A 16792-nucleotide genomic window follows, 5' to 3' on the forward strand; every position below is an offset into this window, starting at 1 on the left:
CACCTGCCCCTGGCTGGCGTGCTGGGCAGGAAAACGTGTTTTTGAAGAGAAAAAAGAAAAAAACAAAAGCGATGTTTTCGTATCCCGAGGATCCCCCTCCACCCGCGGGCGCTCGCCTCAGCCCTTCCCGCCCGCCTGGCTCCTCCCAAGATGGCGGCGGCACCGCCCCGCGCGGGCGGTGTCCCGGAGCCCGGCCCCGGCGGCTGCATGAGCGCGGCGGTGCGGGGACAGCGCGGCGGGGCCGGGCGGCGGCTGCAGCCGGAGCGGAGCCGGGTGAGCTTTGGAGGCCAGCTTGGGGACGGCGAGGGGCTCGGCCGCTTGTCCAGCTCGGGGCTCGGCCGCCGGGAGCGGGCGGGGAGAGAAGGAGGGGAAAGTTCGGTGGCGGAGCCGTGCCCTGCCCGAGCGCCGGCCGCTGCTCCGCGGCCATGTTGGGAGCCGGGCGGGCGGCGGGGGAGCTGCCCCGGCAGCGAGGGGCTTGGGGCGGAGGGAAGGGAGGGAGAGAATAAAGGAGAGAATAAAGGAGAGAAGGAATAAAGGAGAGAAGGAATAAAGGAGGGATTGAGGGAGTGGAGGAGGGGGTGAAGAAGGAGCTGCGGGGAAGTTGCGGGGAGCGGTGGGCGCTCGTTTGTCCCGCCGCGCCGCGGGGCTGTCTGAAAGCAGTTCGCCTCCGAAAGGGGGAATTAAATAATAAAAAAATAACAACAAGCAACAGCCAGCTTCGAGGTGTTATATAAGTGCCTGGAACTCCTCGGCTCCTGACGCGCTGCCCGCACGGGGACGCGGAGTGGCGGCAGCTGCCCCACGGCCTGGCCCTAAAACCCTAAATCCCCTTTGCCCAAAAGTGTTGGAGGCTGTGTGTCCCCCCCACCACCCCAAAAAATAAAAGCTGTGGGACTGCGGGCGGTGCATCTGCCCTCTCGGAGCGGAGCGAGCAGTGTGAAGCTGCCGCCTGGTTTCCCTCTCGCCTCCCTTGAAACGCTGTGTGTCAGGGCACTGGTGCTTATAAACGGCTAAACTATTAAATGGGGTGAGAAAACAAGGAATTAGCCTGCTGTGCGGTGCATCCTGGCACCTAGTTTGTCCCCACGGAGGAAAATAGCTCGTGGCTCAAGTTTTGACGTTAGGTGTTGGTCCCGTAGCTCTCGGCAGCCGGAGCTGCCTTCAGCAGCCACCAGCATCCCCTGCCTGCCTTGGGATGGAGCTGAGGCGGTGCTGGGGGTACGGGGCAGGCTGTGCCCGAGGGCTTGGGTGCCCAACACCCTAAGGGTTGGTGCTGCAGGTGGAGCGAGCCTGAAAGCAGGCCCTCAGATCTGGAAGGGGTTTCAGAGCCCAGACCGCCAATTCCTCTTTGCCGCCTGAGGTAAGGAGAAGTAAGAGCGCAGGTTTCGGTTCTATGAATTGCACGGGTTTGTTCAGGGCTGGCTGGCTGAAGGAAGGGAAGTGTTTAAAGGGTGACAATGGGATCGGTTCTGAGGGTTGTAGGTTTGTTGTGCGTGCACTCAAACCATGAGGAAAGGAGGCAGCTCTTCAGCACAGCAAGCAGTGTTTTTACATTTAAACTATCATCTGAATGCTGTTGACTAATCCGGTGAGAAATCCCTCTGTAATTAACAAACTGAGCTGATTGACGTGGCATTTAAAAGCAACGCTTTCCCGGGTGTTTTAGGGCAGTGCTGCTTCTGTTCAAAACGGCATCCAGGGGTGTCCAAAATGCAGCAGAAGTGAAGCATTTGTAAGCACAAGCCCCAAATTCTTGCTTCTGAACGCAGCTAGGCCATGCGGCTCTTGGAGTGGTTGTGAGTTGAGTCCTGTGTAGGAAACCACAGAGAGGAAGTCCCTGAAATGCTAAATGAAAGGCAGTGAGTAGAAACTTGGAGCTGAGGAAGCTGGATCTGTTTCTCTGTCGTGTCATCCAGAAGGAAGCAGGGCAGTGTCTTTTCACCTAGACGCAAGTTTTCATGACATGCAGCGATGAAATTATTTAGCAAGAACCGCTTTCTGTCTTCCTTAAATTATAATCTGAAACTACAGTCCCTGAAACTTCTGTCCCTGGGCTAATAGGATTTGCCCTTAACGTCCTGAAGCACGAGTTTACAAAAATTAGAATCTCTAAAATGATATTGTTAAAAACAAATGAATGTAATTCATATACATAATTAAAATATTTAGGTGAATGCTTGTAATATTTGATGCAAGAAATTGAATTGTTATACTCAGATGTCACTGTGACTTTTAGGTTCCACCACCGTGGTTAGGGGATGCAGGAAAGTTTCTTCTCTCTGCAGTCAGAGTAGTGAAGGTGAGGATACTGCAGGTTGAAGTGAGGTGAGATACAGCAGGCAGGGTACAGATGTTGTTTTCTCGTACCATTTTTGGTGACTTGTCCTCACCAAAGAGAGCTGGACCACAAAGTGAAAGCTCAGGGTCGAAATATGGCACGTAGATGAGGTGAAGCTGAGGTTTTTATACTTGCAGATAGCGTTTTCTGGAAGAATGTAAGCTAAAACTTGAGAAGTATTGGTCAAGGAAAGTGCAAATTTTTTATTTGTAAAGGCCATTTATCAGTGGGTGATGTCAAATAGGGGAACCCTGGAGCTAACTATGGGTAAGGTTCTCAGATGTTTTTAGGTAAGGGAGTTAGTTGGCTTGTTCTTGGTTTCTGTATTAAGAAATTAAACCTTGCTCTGTACTGCTTTAAGTGCTAAAGGTACAGTTGTGACTTGTTCCAAGCTCTGTTAATATTCAAGCTCACCACTCCATTGAATTTATGTGCTTCTTTAATGATAGATGATTGTATATATGCACGTTTTACTGCTCTCGTGGATTAATTCAGTGACGTGATGAAACATGATAATCTGGGGATTGTTCTGAAAGAGAAGAAACAAGGTGCAAAAACACACTTCTTGGAGTAGAGCCGTGTTTTTAAAACTTTCTCCCTGTGCAGCAAACACAGAGTTTGCTGTTGTAGAACAACTTCTTGTTTTTGTGATTAGTGGAGCACTTGTTTTTACAGTTGAGAGGGGAAGAAAAAAAAAATACTCTGTGTATAGGTGTGGTAGAACATGCTTGTCATGCTAAAGATTATTGTAGCGTTGTCATAAACTCTAAGCTGTGATGACAGCTGTGTTAGCAAGTAGTCCTGCAAATTTTTGGCTGTGTGATCAGTGCTGTTGAAATGAATGGGTCTGCTTGTGTGAGAGCTGTTGGATGAAGATTCTCCTTTTAGGAAAGGAAATATTATTGTGTGTAAGTGTTACTGAGCAGAAGAGTATTTTTCAGCGTGATGTTTTAATCCTACGTAGTCAAAAATGCCCTGTTAAGTTTCATTTGTTTTCTTAAGGTTGCATAAATAGGTAAGAGCGCTGCTGCTATGGGTGCAGCGAAACTTATTCTGTTGCCAAATTTGTTGTCATGAGGAACAATTTAAGGATTAAAAAAAAATATTTTAAAGAGTCTTTTTCCCTTTTCATTTTGATGTTTTATGTAAAACCGTGTTCAGAATACTGTGTACGTAACATAGCGGGATTTAGGCACTTTTGTAAATGTAAAAGAAGGAAAAAGCTGAAGCTTCAGGATTTCAACTACATGATCGTTGTCCCTCAACTCCCCCTCCTGGTGCTGTTCCTGGCCGTAAGAGGATGACATGCGAGCAGCAAGCTGCCGCGTTGCGATGCGATCTCCTGACAAGTTTTACAGATTGGAACAGATCGGGGGGGCTGCTAGATGGCGATGCCTATCTCTGCCTTTCGCGTTGCCACTTTGCCCTGTGCTAGCTGCCTCTTTTACCCCGAGCACACCATCCAGAGGTAACCTTTTTGCTCCCAGTGCTTGGCAGGCCTTCTGCAAAATGAAAACTTACGGCGGCGGCCGTGGCATTTGCATTTCTGAAGTGTATGCTCAACTTGCTAATGAAAATTTAATGTTAACGAGGGTGCCGCACGCGCTGCTCTTCGAGTCGTCAGATAGCATCTTTCTGAGAACTGTGAGCTGTTAACTTCAGCGCCAGCGTTTGTGCAGATCTCAGTTTCTGCCAGATCCTGTCGCCTCTGATGCAGCAGTGAGGGGCTGAGAGCCCAGGCCTGAGCAGACCCCAGGATCGCGGCCTCGTGCTGATGCTCCGAGGGCTGGCTGTGGAGCTTGAACATGCATCAAGCACGTTTGACAAGCTGGAGAAGGAGAAAGGGCAGCGAGTGCACTTCCCAAGAAGGCCGTGTGCTGTAACCCTTTGTGATTGCAGGCCTCTTTCAGGAACTTTTCAGGAACTGACTCCCACCCTTTTTCCCCCACCCCCTCCTTTTTTTTTTTTTTTTTTTTTCCCCCCTCCATAAAATTTCACCAGACTTTGCTGTCAACAGCTGATAACAGGAAACTTCTGAGACAACTTTTCAGCGTACTTCTCTTTGGAGAGCTGTGCTTGGCAGTGAGTGTGTTGGTTTTTTTCTTTTTTTTTTTTTTTTTTTTTTTTTTTTTTTTTTTTTTTTCCCCCAAAAATTCTGACCAAGGTTAGTAGCAAGGAGGTGAACGAACTGCCCCTCTCACGCACAGGTTTTGGCTGAATCGAAGCATTTTTTTCTGGCTTTTGTTGATGGCTGTCAGATGTAAAAAAGGGCTAAATGTCCCCTGAGCATGAGTGTGGCTTATGCATTTTAAATACTGCTGGAGGGCAGCGGTGACGGATGCTCGATTCCAGCACCCCGGTGTCATCAGGCGTCCTAAAGTAAGCTGTAATTAAACCTGAAGATTTCAGAATTTGAAGAAACTCAACGTGTTTGTTTGCCTACTATGATATTGAAAATGTGCTGCGTCTGACTGTGCTAGGTAGTGGTCAGTCACCCGGCCACCTAAAACCATCCCTGCAACATAATACGGGATTTGGGTTGTCTCCTAAAGTGAAGGTTCCCTGCTTTCTCAAGTGATGAGGGTTATTGCCTGGCTTGTGTCCTGTTTACTTCTGTGAAAATGCTGGGAATTACTGAACTGGTAAAGAAACCTCTTTATCCTGCAGCTTTTTTATTTTTTTTTGAGGAAACTTTGAGGTTGCTGCTAGCTGCTCAGAGTCGTGGAGGGTTTGGGGAAGAGCTCGGATGTCATGAAAAAACAGCTGTGTGTATGTACCTGGCTCATGCAGGTGCAGGTGGAAACCTCTTCCTTTCACAGCTTGAAAGGTGCTGAGAGTTTTCTGACTTCAGCAGCAGCGGGTTGGGGAGCAGAGCCCTGCAAAACTGCGTGGATGCTTGGGGAGCGCTCAGCTCGTCAGCAGAAGGGTAAGGGGAGGGGATCCTGAGTCAGGGCTGGGAAAAAGGGAGAGGGATGGAGCTTAGGGAGCTGCTCCTGTTCCTGCTCGAATCCCAGGCTGCTGGGTGGGGATGGAGAAACGCCTGCTGCTTTCCAGCAGCAGCTTCTTGGTATGCCGGGAGATAAAAACGCTATCAGCTACCACGGGTTGTTGTAAAAAGCAGCCCGAGTGGTAATAAGCAGCCGATCTCATGAAAAAGCTGGATCTCTCACGAGAAATTTGCTCGTAGGCTTTGTCAGCAAGGTCCCTTCTCCCCCTTTGCCGTGATTGCCTGGCTTTTAGCTCCCACGAGCCAGCACCCAGCTCAGCACCTGCCCCTGCTTTCCCAGGCAAGGAGTCCTGTGGTAGCCTTGTTTGGCTCTGCAGAGGAGCAGTGCTGAGCCTCTCTGATTTTTATTTTTGATTTTTCCTGGGACCAAAACACGCTGATAAATGGGCTTGGGAGTTGTGTCGAGCGAGTTGTTGTGACTTACAGCAGGGAGAGAGCCGTGGGAACAGCTTTGGGACTCAGCAATCTGTGTTTTTAATGGGTTAAAGCCCTCTTCCTTTTTCATATTTTTCCCTTTGCCTCCCCTGTGGTCATTTTGCATTATGATTCATTTGGCACGTCTCTTTACCAGGAAGCTAAATCAGTGTTGGTTTTTTTTTTTTTTTTAATTTTATTATTTTTCTGTTGAAGTTTATTGAAGTTAAACACCACCCCATATTGGAAGCTCATGTGCAGAATCCAGTCCCGGAGCATTAAAATCGATGCTTGCTTTTGCCTGCGTGCAGCAGTTCTGGCAGCGTGCGAGCAAACTTTCAGCAGAGCAGCTTGGACAGTGAGAGAGCATCGCTCTGCTCCCGCTGTGCTCATGTTTGGCAGGACAGGTAGGAAGATCTTCTGCTAAAAATAACTCCCCGTATCCAAACGAGCTTGGCAGTGGGTTGGGGAACGTGAGGTCACATATTTTGTAAAGATCTACCTCGGAACAGCCTCCATCATCAAAATTTCCTTAGCCTCTCTCAGCTCAGTGGGGTAATGGCTATTGTAAATGTTAAGGGTAAGGTGCTTGTCATGTTTATTTAAAACCAAACCCAGCAGAACAGATCTGCCTGGGTTATTATGGTGACTGTAGGCTTAGGGTGACATCCAACCAGGCAAATGGATTTGCTTTCAGGATGTCTGTGGGCACGACAAACTGCTCACCTGGGAGTTAATTCAGGGGGTGCTAAAACAGGGGCAAGGCAGAGCATCCACAAACGGTGTAGCATGTGGTGTTTTAGCTTTATTTTATTTTATTTTGATTTTATTTCATACTGGTGATCACTAAGGGTGGAAAAAATGGTGCAAGGAGGGAACAGCATACACTACCCCAAGGAAAGGTTTGTATTTTATTCTGTCAATCCAGTCCTGCTACAGGGACCTTTCTAAGCGCTGCGGTCATAGACCAGATCAGTCAGCAGCGATCCTAGGTCCAGATTACACCAAAGAACCTCAGAGGGGGCTCAGAAAAACTTCAGAGGGGCCTCGTTTCCTGCTGACATCTCTACCATGAAATAGGCTCTTGAATCTCTTGCTCCTTTTTACTTCTTTGCAGTATCGTGATGGAGCTGTTTGTCCTTGATGCTCCCATCTTTGATACCAGCAGGTTATCTGCGTCCTCACCAGCTGCTGACAGTATTGGTAGCAGCAGTTTGCAAAACGCAACAGTTCCAGGAATGCTTTTGTGAAGGGGATTGCTTGTTAGAAGGTGGGATTGGGTTTTAAGCTGCAGTTGTCTATGTTTTAAATAGCATCCAGGACAGCCTGGTGCAGGAACAAGGTTGCTACTTGTCAGCGTTAAGCAGTGGTAAAGACCTTTGGGAAGTGTTTGTTGTGCTTCTTTCTCCTCTCAACCTAACATTTTTTGGGGGGTGAAACGTCTTCTAAATTCACTTGGCTTTACATATTGTAAAATTGGTCCTTTTTACTGTTTTTATAAAAATCAAACGGAGAGTAGTTGAAATATTTAATTAAAATAAAGTCATTAGAGCTGCGTTTAAGTAACTGTACGATGCAGAATGAAATACTAAAGAATTCATGAATGCCCTAATGGATACTTAAACTTTCATTTTCCTCCTTGTTTTATTCTGCATATTTAAACTTCATTTCTTTATTTTATTAAGTCTCTCCTCCTAGTATTTCTATACCATAAATCCAGCTCTTTATTACGACCTTTATGGCTGTTGACAGGCAGCGCTGGTTCGTGCACAAGCACCTGGGTTCTGATTACAGCTATTAGAGTGAAGTGCACAGAAAGCTGCGTTTTGCCAACCGAGATGACACAGTGAAGCATTTGGGACGAGTGATGGCATCATCCCTTTTTGTATGTGTTGAAGGAGACTGTGTAGGAGGTGGAACCGGTGAGGCCACAGTAGGATTTATGCTGATTTCTCCTCTGAGCTATATCAGAAAAGCGGAATATCTGCTGTGCCTGTGTTTAGTTCAGCATTTTTTTCCAACCAATCTGTTTTCAAAGCATTACAAGTTGTTAGATTTCCTTACAAATCAGGTTGCACATCAAAAATTTATGTTGTGTTTTTCTTGGTGGTAGTGCAAAAAGTCAAGTGTTGTTCTTATGAACACTACAAGTAATGTTACTGGAGATTAGAGTACTGTGTTATAGTCCTGATGGGCCTTCGTAGCCAAAAGCTGGTCCACAAAGGCACAGAATTACCGTGGCAGAGCTTTAAATCATAGGGTTGTACGAGGGTTTTAGGTAACTTAATTGTTTGTGTTTGTGTTTATTCAGCTGTAGGTCAAATTAGAGCGTCTCCCTTGCATGGATGAGGTGCAAGAGGAGAGCTGAAGGCTCATGTTTGTATGACATGCAAACATAGTCTATAAACATTATTTGAAACCTGTTACTGAAAGGCATGGGCAGCATTAATGCATGCCAAGGGACTGATTGTGCCTGATGAACTGCTCTTGAGGAAAGGGTGATCTTTGCTCCAAGAGAGGCATCTCCTTACAAATCAGTCATCTCATGCAGATGAGGTATCTGGTTTGCAGATAACTCCCTGTCTTTCCTAGGCTTACACTTTGCTTGTTGCTGGTTTGTGAAAGCTTTATCGAACCTTTCTGTACCTTTCATGTATGTTTAGCTTGTATGACTAACTGTACTGAAACAGGATGGAGTCCAATTTGAAATCTCTGTTCTCTTCCAACCTAGGAGTTGTGGAGTCAGACATAATGAAGCCTTTCCCTCTTTTAAGGCAAAGGAGAGAGTAACCCTTTTGTTAAGTGGCCCTAAGCAAAAACTCTCATTCTAAAGCACGCACGTCCTCCTTAGGCAAGGAGGAAAGTGGCTTACACCTGAATGTGCAGGGGGAACACAGCTGCTGGCACTGTCCATGTGCACAAACACAGATGTGAGCACCAGCACTTTGTGTGACAGCTGGATAACTATCAGAAGTTTAATGTTTATCAGGTGGCAAGGTGTTCGATGCCTTCATTTAGATCTATTTCTACCTTTTCTTTCTTTATTCTGTGATTCCTCTGTTCCTGAATCTTCTCTTTTTTGATTCCCAGCATTTGCTTCGCTGCAGCAGCACCTACATCATGGCCCCGCTTGCTCTGGTCTCGTTTCACCCATTCAAGCTGTGTGACCAGATACCGTGGCTAGTGAAATTTATGGGACTTGCATTACTGAAACAGGCTTGGAAGCATCCAGAATCCGCTGCAGCTTCAGGACAAGACAGACCTTTGTGTGGTTAGTCTTGAGCTCTTGTACCCTTTCCAGCAGCTTAAATACACTTCTTTTTCCTCCCTCCTTCAAAGCTGTTGCCTGGACTGTGAATGTACCTAGGTGGTAATGAATGAACGAGCTGCCTGCATCCTGATACCACGACTGAAAAAAATCTACACCGCCCGGTCTGCGTTACTGCAGTGTGTTAAATCTAATTGCTAACAGCTTAATTGCTAATTGTAAAGATAATGATGGTTGACCTGGCAATTACGGCGAGGCTGGTAGCATTTTCCTCCCTTCAAGGAACGGTGAAGGAAAATAATGTTAAAAATGAGTTGCTTATTAATTAATGCTTGTTAGCAGGGGCTGCCTGCTAGATGGGACTTGTTCTTGCCCAGGCCAGAAAGCAGGGGAGCTCTGCTTTGCTGAAAAAAATGAGGAATTTGGGCTCTCCTATGCACCTTCGGTGCCTGTCTCGCAGGTGGTGCTGGTCACGATGAGCTGGGGTGAGGAAATGGCTTTGTGCTGAGCTGCCTGCAACCCACATCAGTAAGGCAGAACGTCTTTTTTTTTCACCTAGTTTCTCCCCTCCAATCACTGCCGGGGTGTTATCTCTGCTTCTGCTTTGTGGCGATCTGACAGCTGCCGAGATGACAGTGTCGTTCTGGCAGGGTTGGCTTGTGGAGCTCCATCAGGTAGGGCTGCTTCTGCTTTATTTTTCAGCACGCAGAATAAACATTCTCCTGCTTTAAATAACATCTGCAGAAGCGCTGAGTTTGGAAAACTCGGTTTGATCACCGGGATACGGTGGCAAAAAGAAATATTTATGTGCAGAGCGACTTGCTCAGTGTATAGTGACGATACTCTGTAGTTGTCAGGGGCGTTGTGTATTTATTGAAATCGCTGACATCCTGAGTGTGCGTGCTGTTAGGCGAGGGGGTAACTCGTTGGCTCTTGGTAGGTTTGAGGAACACCCGCCTCTGATCACTTGTGCAACGATTGTTCTCGCTGGTGTGATGTGAATGTAAAACCGGAGTAAAAGAGGGAGATAAGATCTCGATACAGAGCTGTTATTTCTACGGAAGCTTCTTGGGAGGAAAAAGTAAAAGTAAGAAAGAAAAAGTAGAAGATACTTGGTGTCCTGAAATAATTCAGCCCCTTTAAGTTGCGTATTTTAGGTAGCTAACTTTTCAGAGCTGGGGATCTGTTTATTCTGGCGTTTATTCTGCAGAAAGGAATCTGGTGTGATGGGCTGACCATCCTTAAAGACAAACCGAGTCCTTGCATGAGGGCTTGGGGTTTTGGGGGAGTTTGTATGCAAAAACCGTGAAATGAGCCAAACTTGGTAAAAGCCTGAACGACCAGGTTTGAGGTTTCTGACTGCGCGGCCTCAGTTTGTGGGTGCTGTGTGTGAAACACTTCTGCTCTCCCCTCAAGTGGGTTTCTCCAGCCTGCCACGTTGAAGCCTGTGGTTCTTTTTTTAATTCCTCATTCGCTCTGGGGAGGATTTGGGGCTTGCTTCCAGCAGTGTGCCATCGCTTGAGGGCTGCAGCGGTCGATCAGATCTGGAGGGCAGCAACCCAGTAGCTGCTTCTCCCAGCAGCCAGGAGTGGAAACTTCAGAAGAAAGCACAGAAAGTGGCTTAGATGGCAGAGGAAAGGGTGTTGCCACCCGGCTCCGGGGTACGATCTCTTATCTCCTACAGTTTTATCTGAGCACACTTGAAGAGAAGGAGCTGTAATTTCAAGAGGCTGGTAAGGAATAACTTCCCATAGCTTTTGAACCGCGGCATCTCGGGGTCAAAAGTTCCACGGCGTTTTACTTAAGGCTTAAAATTATGAGCAAAATGCCAGAGTGCTTATTTTAAAAAGTCCTGCAGTGTGGAAAACCACAGCTCGTGCCTTGGAAGAAGGTGGAGCGACCCGCCAGCAGCCCGTGGCCTTCGTTACCTTAGCTGGGGCTGCTGGGCGAGAATTAGTTGAACGTTACAGAAAAAAGCTTTGATCTAGAAGAGATGCGAGGATCTATTTATTAATATTTTTGTCATAATAGTCCTTAACTTGCCCAAAATTCTCCCAGAAAGCCTGGTAAGTGGTTGCTTCAATAGCCAGCCAAGCGCAGGGCCTGCAGCACAGGCCGGGAGTCATGTGCCTTGGTTTGGAGCCACGGTGATTATCAAACACTCCGGGTAGAGCTGTTTTCCCCTAGGTCGTCCCAGGGAACATTTAATTAAAACCTTTAGCCTCTTCTCTCCCCTCCGTTCTCCTCCCAGGGACTCGTATTTTGAAAACTGGCGCGGTGACCTTGAGCCGAGTTCGCTCTTTACTGGCAGCGAGCGCCGCGCGTCGCTGTAATTTCACACCAGCAGTGAAACTCAGCGGTATGGCTGTGGGTGGGTTTGCCTTTCAGATTTTTTTTTCCTCCCCCATGGCCTAGTGAGAGCACTTAGCTCGTTGTAATCTGTGGGTAAATGATCTGGAAGTGCAGCTTGGTGCTGCGCGCCCATTCGTGGTAGCAGCGCTGTGTATTCCTCCGGTCTGTGCCCTCAGCACCCTGCTGACAGATTTGTCCTTTTGAGGGGTCCATTTGAGTCCATTTTGGGGTTTGGGGGGGTATAATTCTACTAATATCGACTGGAATGCTTCTGTTTACTCACCGGTTGAAGCCAGGCCCTGGCTGAGCACCTCCCAGGTCTCCCTGCACTCCGTGGAGCATCGCCACAGAAGGAAGGTCGAGCTGCCTCTCTCGTTAAACTTAGTGTGCAAAAGGATGTAGGGATTTGTTTAGTGATGGACAAAGCTTTGGAAAGAGGAACAGGAAAAACGTGTCTGGGGAAGGAGATTGAAATCACCTGGGGTTGCTTTGGTTTGGTTTTCTTCCTTCCCCGCGGACTCCCCGTCTCTTCCTCAGAGATGAGCAGCCAGCATTTCAGCGCTCACAACCCTTAATAAAGAAGGTAGAGGTGGTTATTCTGGTTGAAGACCAAAAACAAATGTGTGATTTGCAGCAATGATGGCTTGAAAAAATGTTTTCCTAGCACTAAGCTTAACTGATCAAATGGGAAGGCACTAGGCAGGGCAGTGGAGATCACCCATGTTTCTTCTCCTTTTATTTTCTGTCTTTTAGGTTTGGCTCATACCTGCTGGAAAAAATGTAACTGCCTGTATGTCTTACATCTCTTCAACCCTTTTTCTTATCAGCCTGTTTGTGATTTTCCCCAACTTCCTGCAGATCACAATAAATTTCATGTTAGGTGGCTTTGTAATTCCTCTCTCGGGGCATAAAACTGGTTAGTGCCATAGTGAAATACCGTAACTAAAGCTGCGAGGCAGGTAAGAAAAGGTTCAGCAGACGTGCTGGGTAACATCTCGAATAGATTTTCCTGGTTTCGGTGCCAGGCTTTGGTACAAGGTGATGTCATGTGCAGAGCTTGAAAATGGTCAGCTCAGCTAGAGCTGAGTAAGTCCCCGTGTGACACCATTTCAGTGCGTTCATTTACATTGTGTTTCAGAGAGCTGATTTAACTCTCAAAGCAGTAATTTAGAAGTTAATTTTTAATCTCGTTTAACTGTGGGGTTGTGTGATCTGAGCAAGGGCGGCACACGTATGGAGATGAGGCCTGATGAGAGATTTCTCCACAAATGAATTTCAGCACGGAGGAGAGTTTTCATCGCTGTTCTGTCAGGGAGCTTTAATTTGTGGGAAGAAGATGGAGGCGATGAGTGTTGTGCTGGTCTGAGCAGCATCCAGGCCTCGTTTCCTCTAAAGGCTGGTCCTGTGGAGAAGGCAGGCAGTGTAAATCTGAAAGAAAAGGGAGGTGAATGTGGAGGACTGGAGGTATGAATCACTCCAGCAGCTCCTTGTTTTCGGTTCACCTTTGGGTGCCTTAACCCTTACACGAGGAGATCTTGTGCGCTGCTAGGGGCAAGACGAGGGGGTGGTTTTAATCCATAATCGGAACATATTATTCTGCAGCTTATCTTATCAGCACTTCCTGACATATAAAGCCTCCCTGCCTTAAACTTTCAGCCAGCACAGGTCACTTGCTGTTTCTCAGGAGCAGCTGAGAGCTGCATGACTGCTCTTGCATGGTGCTCAGCCAGTGTGCGTCGCGTAATTGGGATGGATGTAGACGTGGTTCAAGGCAAGAAATGAGCACTGAACCAGCTCGCAGCAACCTGGCTGGAGGGGAAGCCTCCTCCTCGTTTCCAGAAGCTCCCGAGAGCTGCTGTAGGTGCTGTCTGTGCGATAAAGATAGCTGTCAGCTGGATGGAACATTTTTGCTTCTAAAAAGGACTAATCAGTTGCTAAAAATTCTTAGGAGTTAATACTTGTTTAAATCTAGCCCGAGTTGGCACCTGCGAGCCAGCGGGTTCGGTTTGATATTTTAAGAAACGCGGGGCTGGCGCCTTCCTCGTGGAAGGCTGCTGTTGGATCAGCGTTGTTCTAACAACCAGCTTTTTTCCTTTTTTTTTCCTTTTTTAGGATACTCGTGAAAGATGGTGGATCGCTTGGCAAACAGCGAGGCAAACACGAGAAGGATAAGCATCGTGGAAAACTGCTTTGGAGCAGCCGGCCAGCCTCTGACCATCCCGGGTCGCGTCCTGATCGGAGAGGGAGTCCTAACGAAGCTGTGCAGGAAGAAGCCCAAAGCCAGGCAGTTCTTCCTCTTCAATGACATTCTTGTTTACGGCAACATCGTCATCCAGAAGAAGAAGTACAACAAGCAGCACATAATCCCGCTGGAAAACGTCACCATCGATTCCATCCAGGACGAAGGAGACCTACGCAATGGGTGGCTCATCAAGACGCCCACCAAGTCCTTCGCGGTTTACGCCGCCACCGCGACGGAGAAGTCCGAGTGGATGAACCACATCAACAAGTGCGTTTCTGACCTGCTTTCCAAGAGTGGGAAGACTCCTAGTAACGAACACGCCGCTGTCTGGGTGCCGGACTCGGAGGCCACCGTCTGCATGCGCTGCCAGAAAGCAAAATTCACGCCCGTCAACCGTCGCCACCACTGCCGCAAGTGCGGCTTCGTCGTCTGTGGGCCTTGCTCCGAGAAGAGGTTTCTCCTCCCCAGCCAGTCTTCCAAGCCCGTGCGGATCTGCGACTTCTGCTACGACCTTCTCTCGACGGGGGAGATGACTGCTTGTCAGTCGGCTAGGTCAGACTCCTACAGCCAGTCGCCTAAGTCTTCTTTAAACGATGCGTCGGATGATGACGATGATGAAGACAGTAGCGATTAAGGACCAAAAGTTTGTGTATTTTTTTTTCCACATGTTGCAATTTTGTGTTTCAGACCATACGGAGCTGCTTTTGGGGAAGCCTGTAGTTAGGTTTCCCAGAAAAATCCTGTTCTAGCCATAAAATATGCCTGAATATCTTCAGCTGCGATGTGCCTCAATCTATGAACTCTCTAGACAATAGGTTTTTCACTCCTCTGCAGGGATAGACTTGCAATCAGATCATTTTCCAGCCTCTCATACTTGAGTTATGTCTAGGTTAGACTCAATGGAAGATTGGAAAGTTCAAAAATACTTTCTTAATTTAACAACCTGTACTTCCTAATGTTTCCTATTGATATGTTGTTACGTGTTTTGGGTATGGGGAGGAAAATGGTAAGCAAAGCATGCACAGAACAGTGATCTTTTGGTTAATCCCGTAGACCGTCCGGTTCTTCTAACCGTGGTATATGGCGAGTTGAAATGTGACGTGAGTACAACCCCGAATGTCACCACGCTTGGAAATTGTCTCGTTTTGCTCTTATTTATGACTTCCTATACCGAGCAGTGCCTTGTAACACTTTTTGCTGATTCAGGAAGACTAGAAACCTGTTCCGTGTTGTCTGTGTTCACCCGATGCTGGTATCTGAGAGATCCTTGGTGCTATTGGGAATAACTGCTGTGTTCCAAGTGGAGCTGTCAACAGGTCACAGCTGCGTACCCACAGCGGGTGACGGAGACCCGGAGCACACGTCCTCACCCGTCCAGGCAGACCCGAAGACGCTGCAGATGCCCCTGCCCTTCGGTGGGGTTCTCTCCACCCCATTGCGGTTGGGATCTGGAGACGAGAAGCTGAGGGTGACTTTTCACAGGGATATATCTACGTTTTCTTTTCAGAGCAGTTTAAACTTTGGCAAATGCACACAGAGATTTTAGCGGGGTGATTTAGCATTTTGCTGTGATAGCTGATATATTTTTGGAGATACTTCCCAAACGCAACACTAACTAGTTTCTTAAAACGTGGGTGAGAGTTCTTTCACTTTTTTTTTTTTTTCTTCACAAATTTTATTGGCTCGCTTAAAAATAACCTCAAATTTTGAACAAACAAGCCTGCGAATATCTGCATAAAATTGGCTGTCCTTTTTACACAGCTGACCTCAGGATAAATGTGAGATGCAAGTTCTTTCATTCTAAGTGTGTACCCAGGACCAAGAAAGATATATTTAAGAACTATAAAAGTGCAGAAAATGTCTCTACCATAGTGCTCGTTTTTACTCTTAGCAAGTTCTTGAATACTGAAATGTTGTGTTCTTATGTAAATGTAAAAGTTAGACTTGCAAAGATGTGCTAAGCCCCCCAAATGCTATGTTTTTATATTTTTATAATGGTAGCATCAATTTTGAAGGGGAAAAAAAATCTCTTTGAAATAGCTGTATGAATATAGTAGCAACTGACTTTATACAAAAAAAAAATGTTAAACTTTGGTATATCTTTAAGTGACAATTTCTGCACTGTTTGCCTCGGATGGCGAAAATTGGGATAAATATTTATTGAATAAATAATCGATGCTGCATATTGCACTAGTCTCCCATTCTGTACGCTGTAAACGTCAGTCATTTGAAAGAAATAAAGTAGCTGAGCACTTCAGAGCTGTAGCAGTCAGATTTCTAGGAGCTGAAGATGCACTCAGCATCTTCAGGGAGGCACTCTGCGCTAATAGCCTGCAATACAGTGCTTCAGGTGAAAGTCACGGTAATATTTTTAGCTTGGGCAATTTCTGAATTTTTTTTTTTTTAAAAAAAAAAAAAAAAGCACTGAAGAGGATTTGATCTGCTTTGAAATAAACATTTAAAAAAAGGGGGTGGGGGTGGAAATGCTTTCTGATAAGAGACTGGGGACCAGGAAGATTGTGTATTACCAGATAAGCAATATGCAACTGTAGATACTCGGAGCCTAGCTGAGATAGGTAATTCCATCCGCTCATTCCTTGAGAGACAGGGGGATGCTGCCCTGCAGAATGGGACGATGGGCTATTCTGAGATGATGCTTTCAATCAATAGAGCTATTTGCTGTACCTCTCTTGCTCAAAGCGTTGAAGTTTCAGGAGTGGAGACTTGTCAGCTTCAGTTTCTGTACGGAATCGAGACGTGAACTTCCCTTGTACATACATTGAGTGACTAACAAAAATGTTCTTCCCGATTCAGTTGTTTTCCTTTCTCACACTGTCAAATACTAACTTGTTAAAGGTTCCATCTCTTTTTTTTTTTTTTTTTGGGTGTATTTTTCCCGGTGTTTCTCTACGTCGTGCTCATCCCAGCACTTTTTGGGGGACAGGAGTTGGATCACGTTCTGTATTTTGCAGAGTATTCGTGTACCTGTTTCGAATATCTTGATTTTTATCTGTGAATGGAACTTGCACTGTGCTGCACTGATCCCTGAAGCTGTAACCAAACCGATGTCTGCGTCTGTGTGTATGGGGGGATTTCTCATTTGATGTGTGTGGGCCAAGCTTTTTGAGAAAGTATTAAAAAAGCCGTGTTCTATGGTAAAACTCATATCCC

The 16792-nt window shown here is 46.6% G+C and overlaps 1 protein-coding gene across 2 annotated transcripts; it reads left to right on the forward strand.

The window, feature by feature from the left end:
- The first annotated feature begins 222 nt into the window (after positions 1-222).
- PLEKHF2 (pleckstrin homology and FYVE domain containing 2) lies at positions 223-16025 on the forward strand. Of its 2 annotated transcripts, none has more exons than XM_032183132.1 (2): positions 223-273; positions 13492-16025. In XM_032183132.1, exon 2 carries the CDS (start codon positions 13506-13508, stop codon positions 14253-14255), a length of 750 nt encoding a protein of 249 aa, XP_032039023.1. In that variant the 5' UTR covers positions 223-273; positions 13492-13505; the 3' UTR covers positions 14256-16025. The 2 variants fall into 2 exon arrangements, with proteins under 2 accessions (XP_032039023.1, XP_032039024.1); XM_032183133.1 differs by lacking the exon at positions 223-273 and adding an exon at positions 8989-9030.
- The last annotated feature ends 767 nt before the right edge of the window (positions 16026-16792 follow it).

The sequence above is a fragment of the Aythya fuligula genome, chromosome 2 (assembly GCF_009819795.1).
Source record: "Aythya fuligula isolate bAytFul2 chromosome 2, bAytFul2.pri, whole genome shotgun sequence".
NCBI classification, from domain to species: domain Eukaryota; kingdom Metazoa; phylum Chordata; class Aves; order Anseriformes; family Anatidae; genus Aythya; species Aythya fuligula.

What these genes read in the sequence shown, in the direction of transcription:
- PLEKHF2 (XM_032183132.1), top strand. Translation starts at nt 13,506, where the DNA reads ATGGTGGATCGCTTGGCAAACAGCGAGGCAAACACGAGAAGGATAAGC.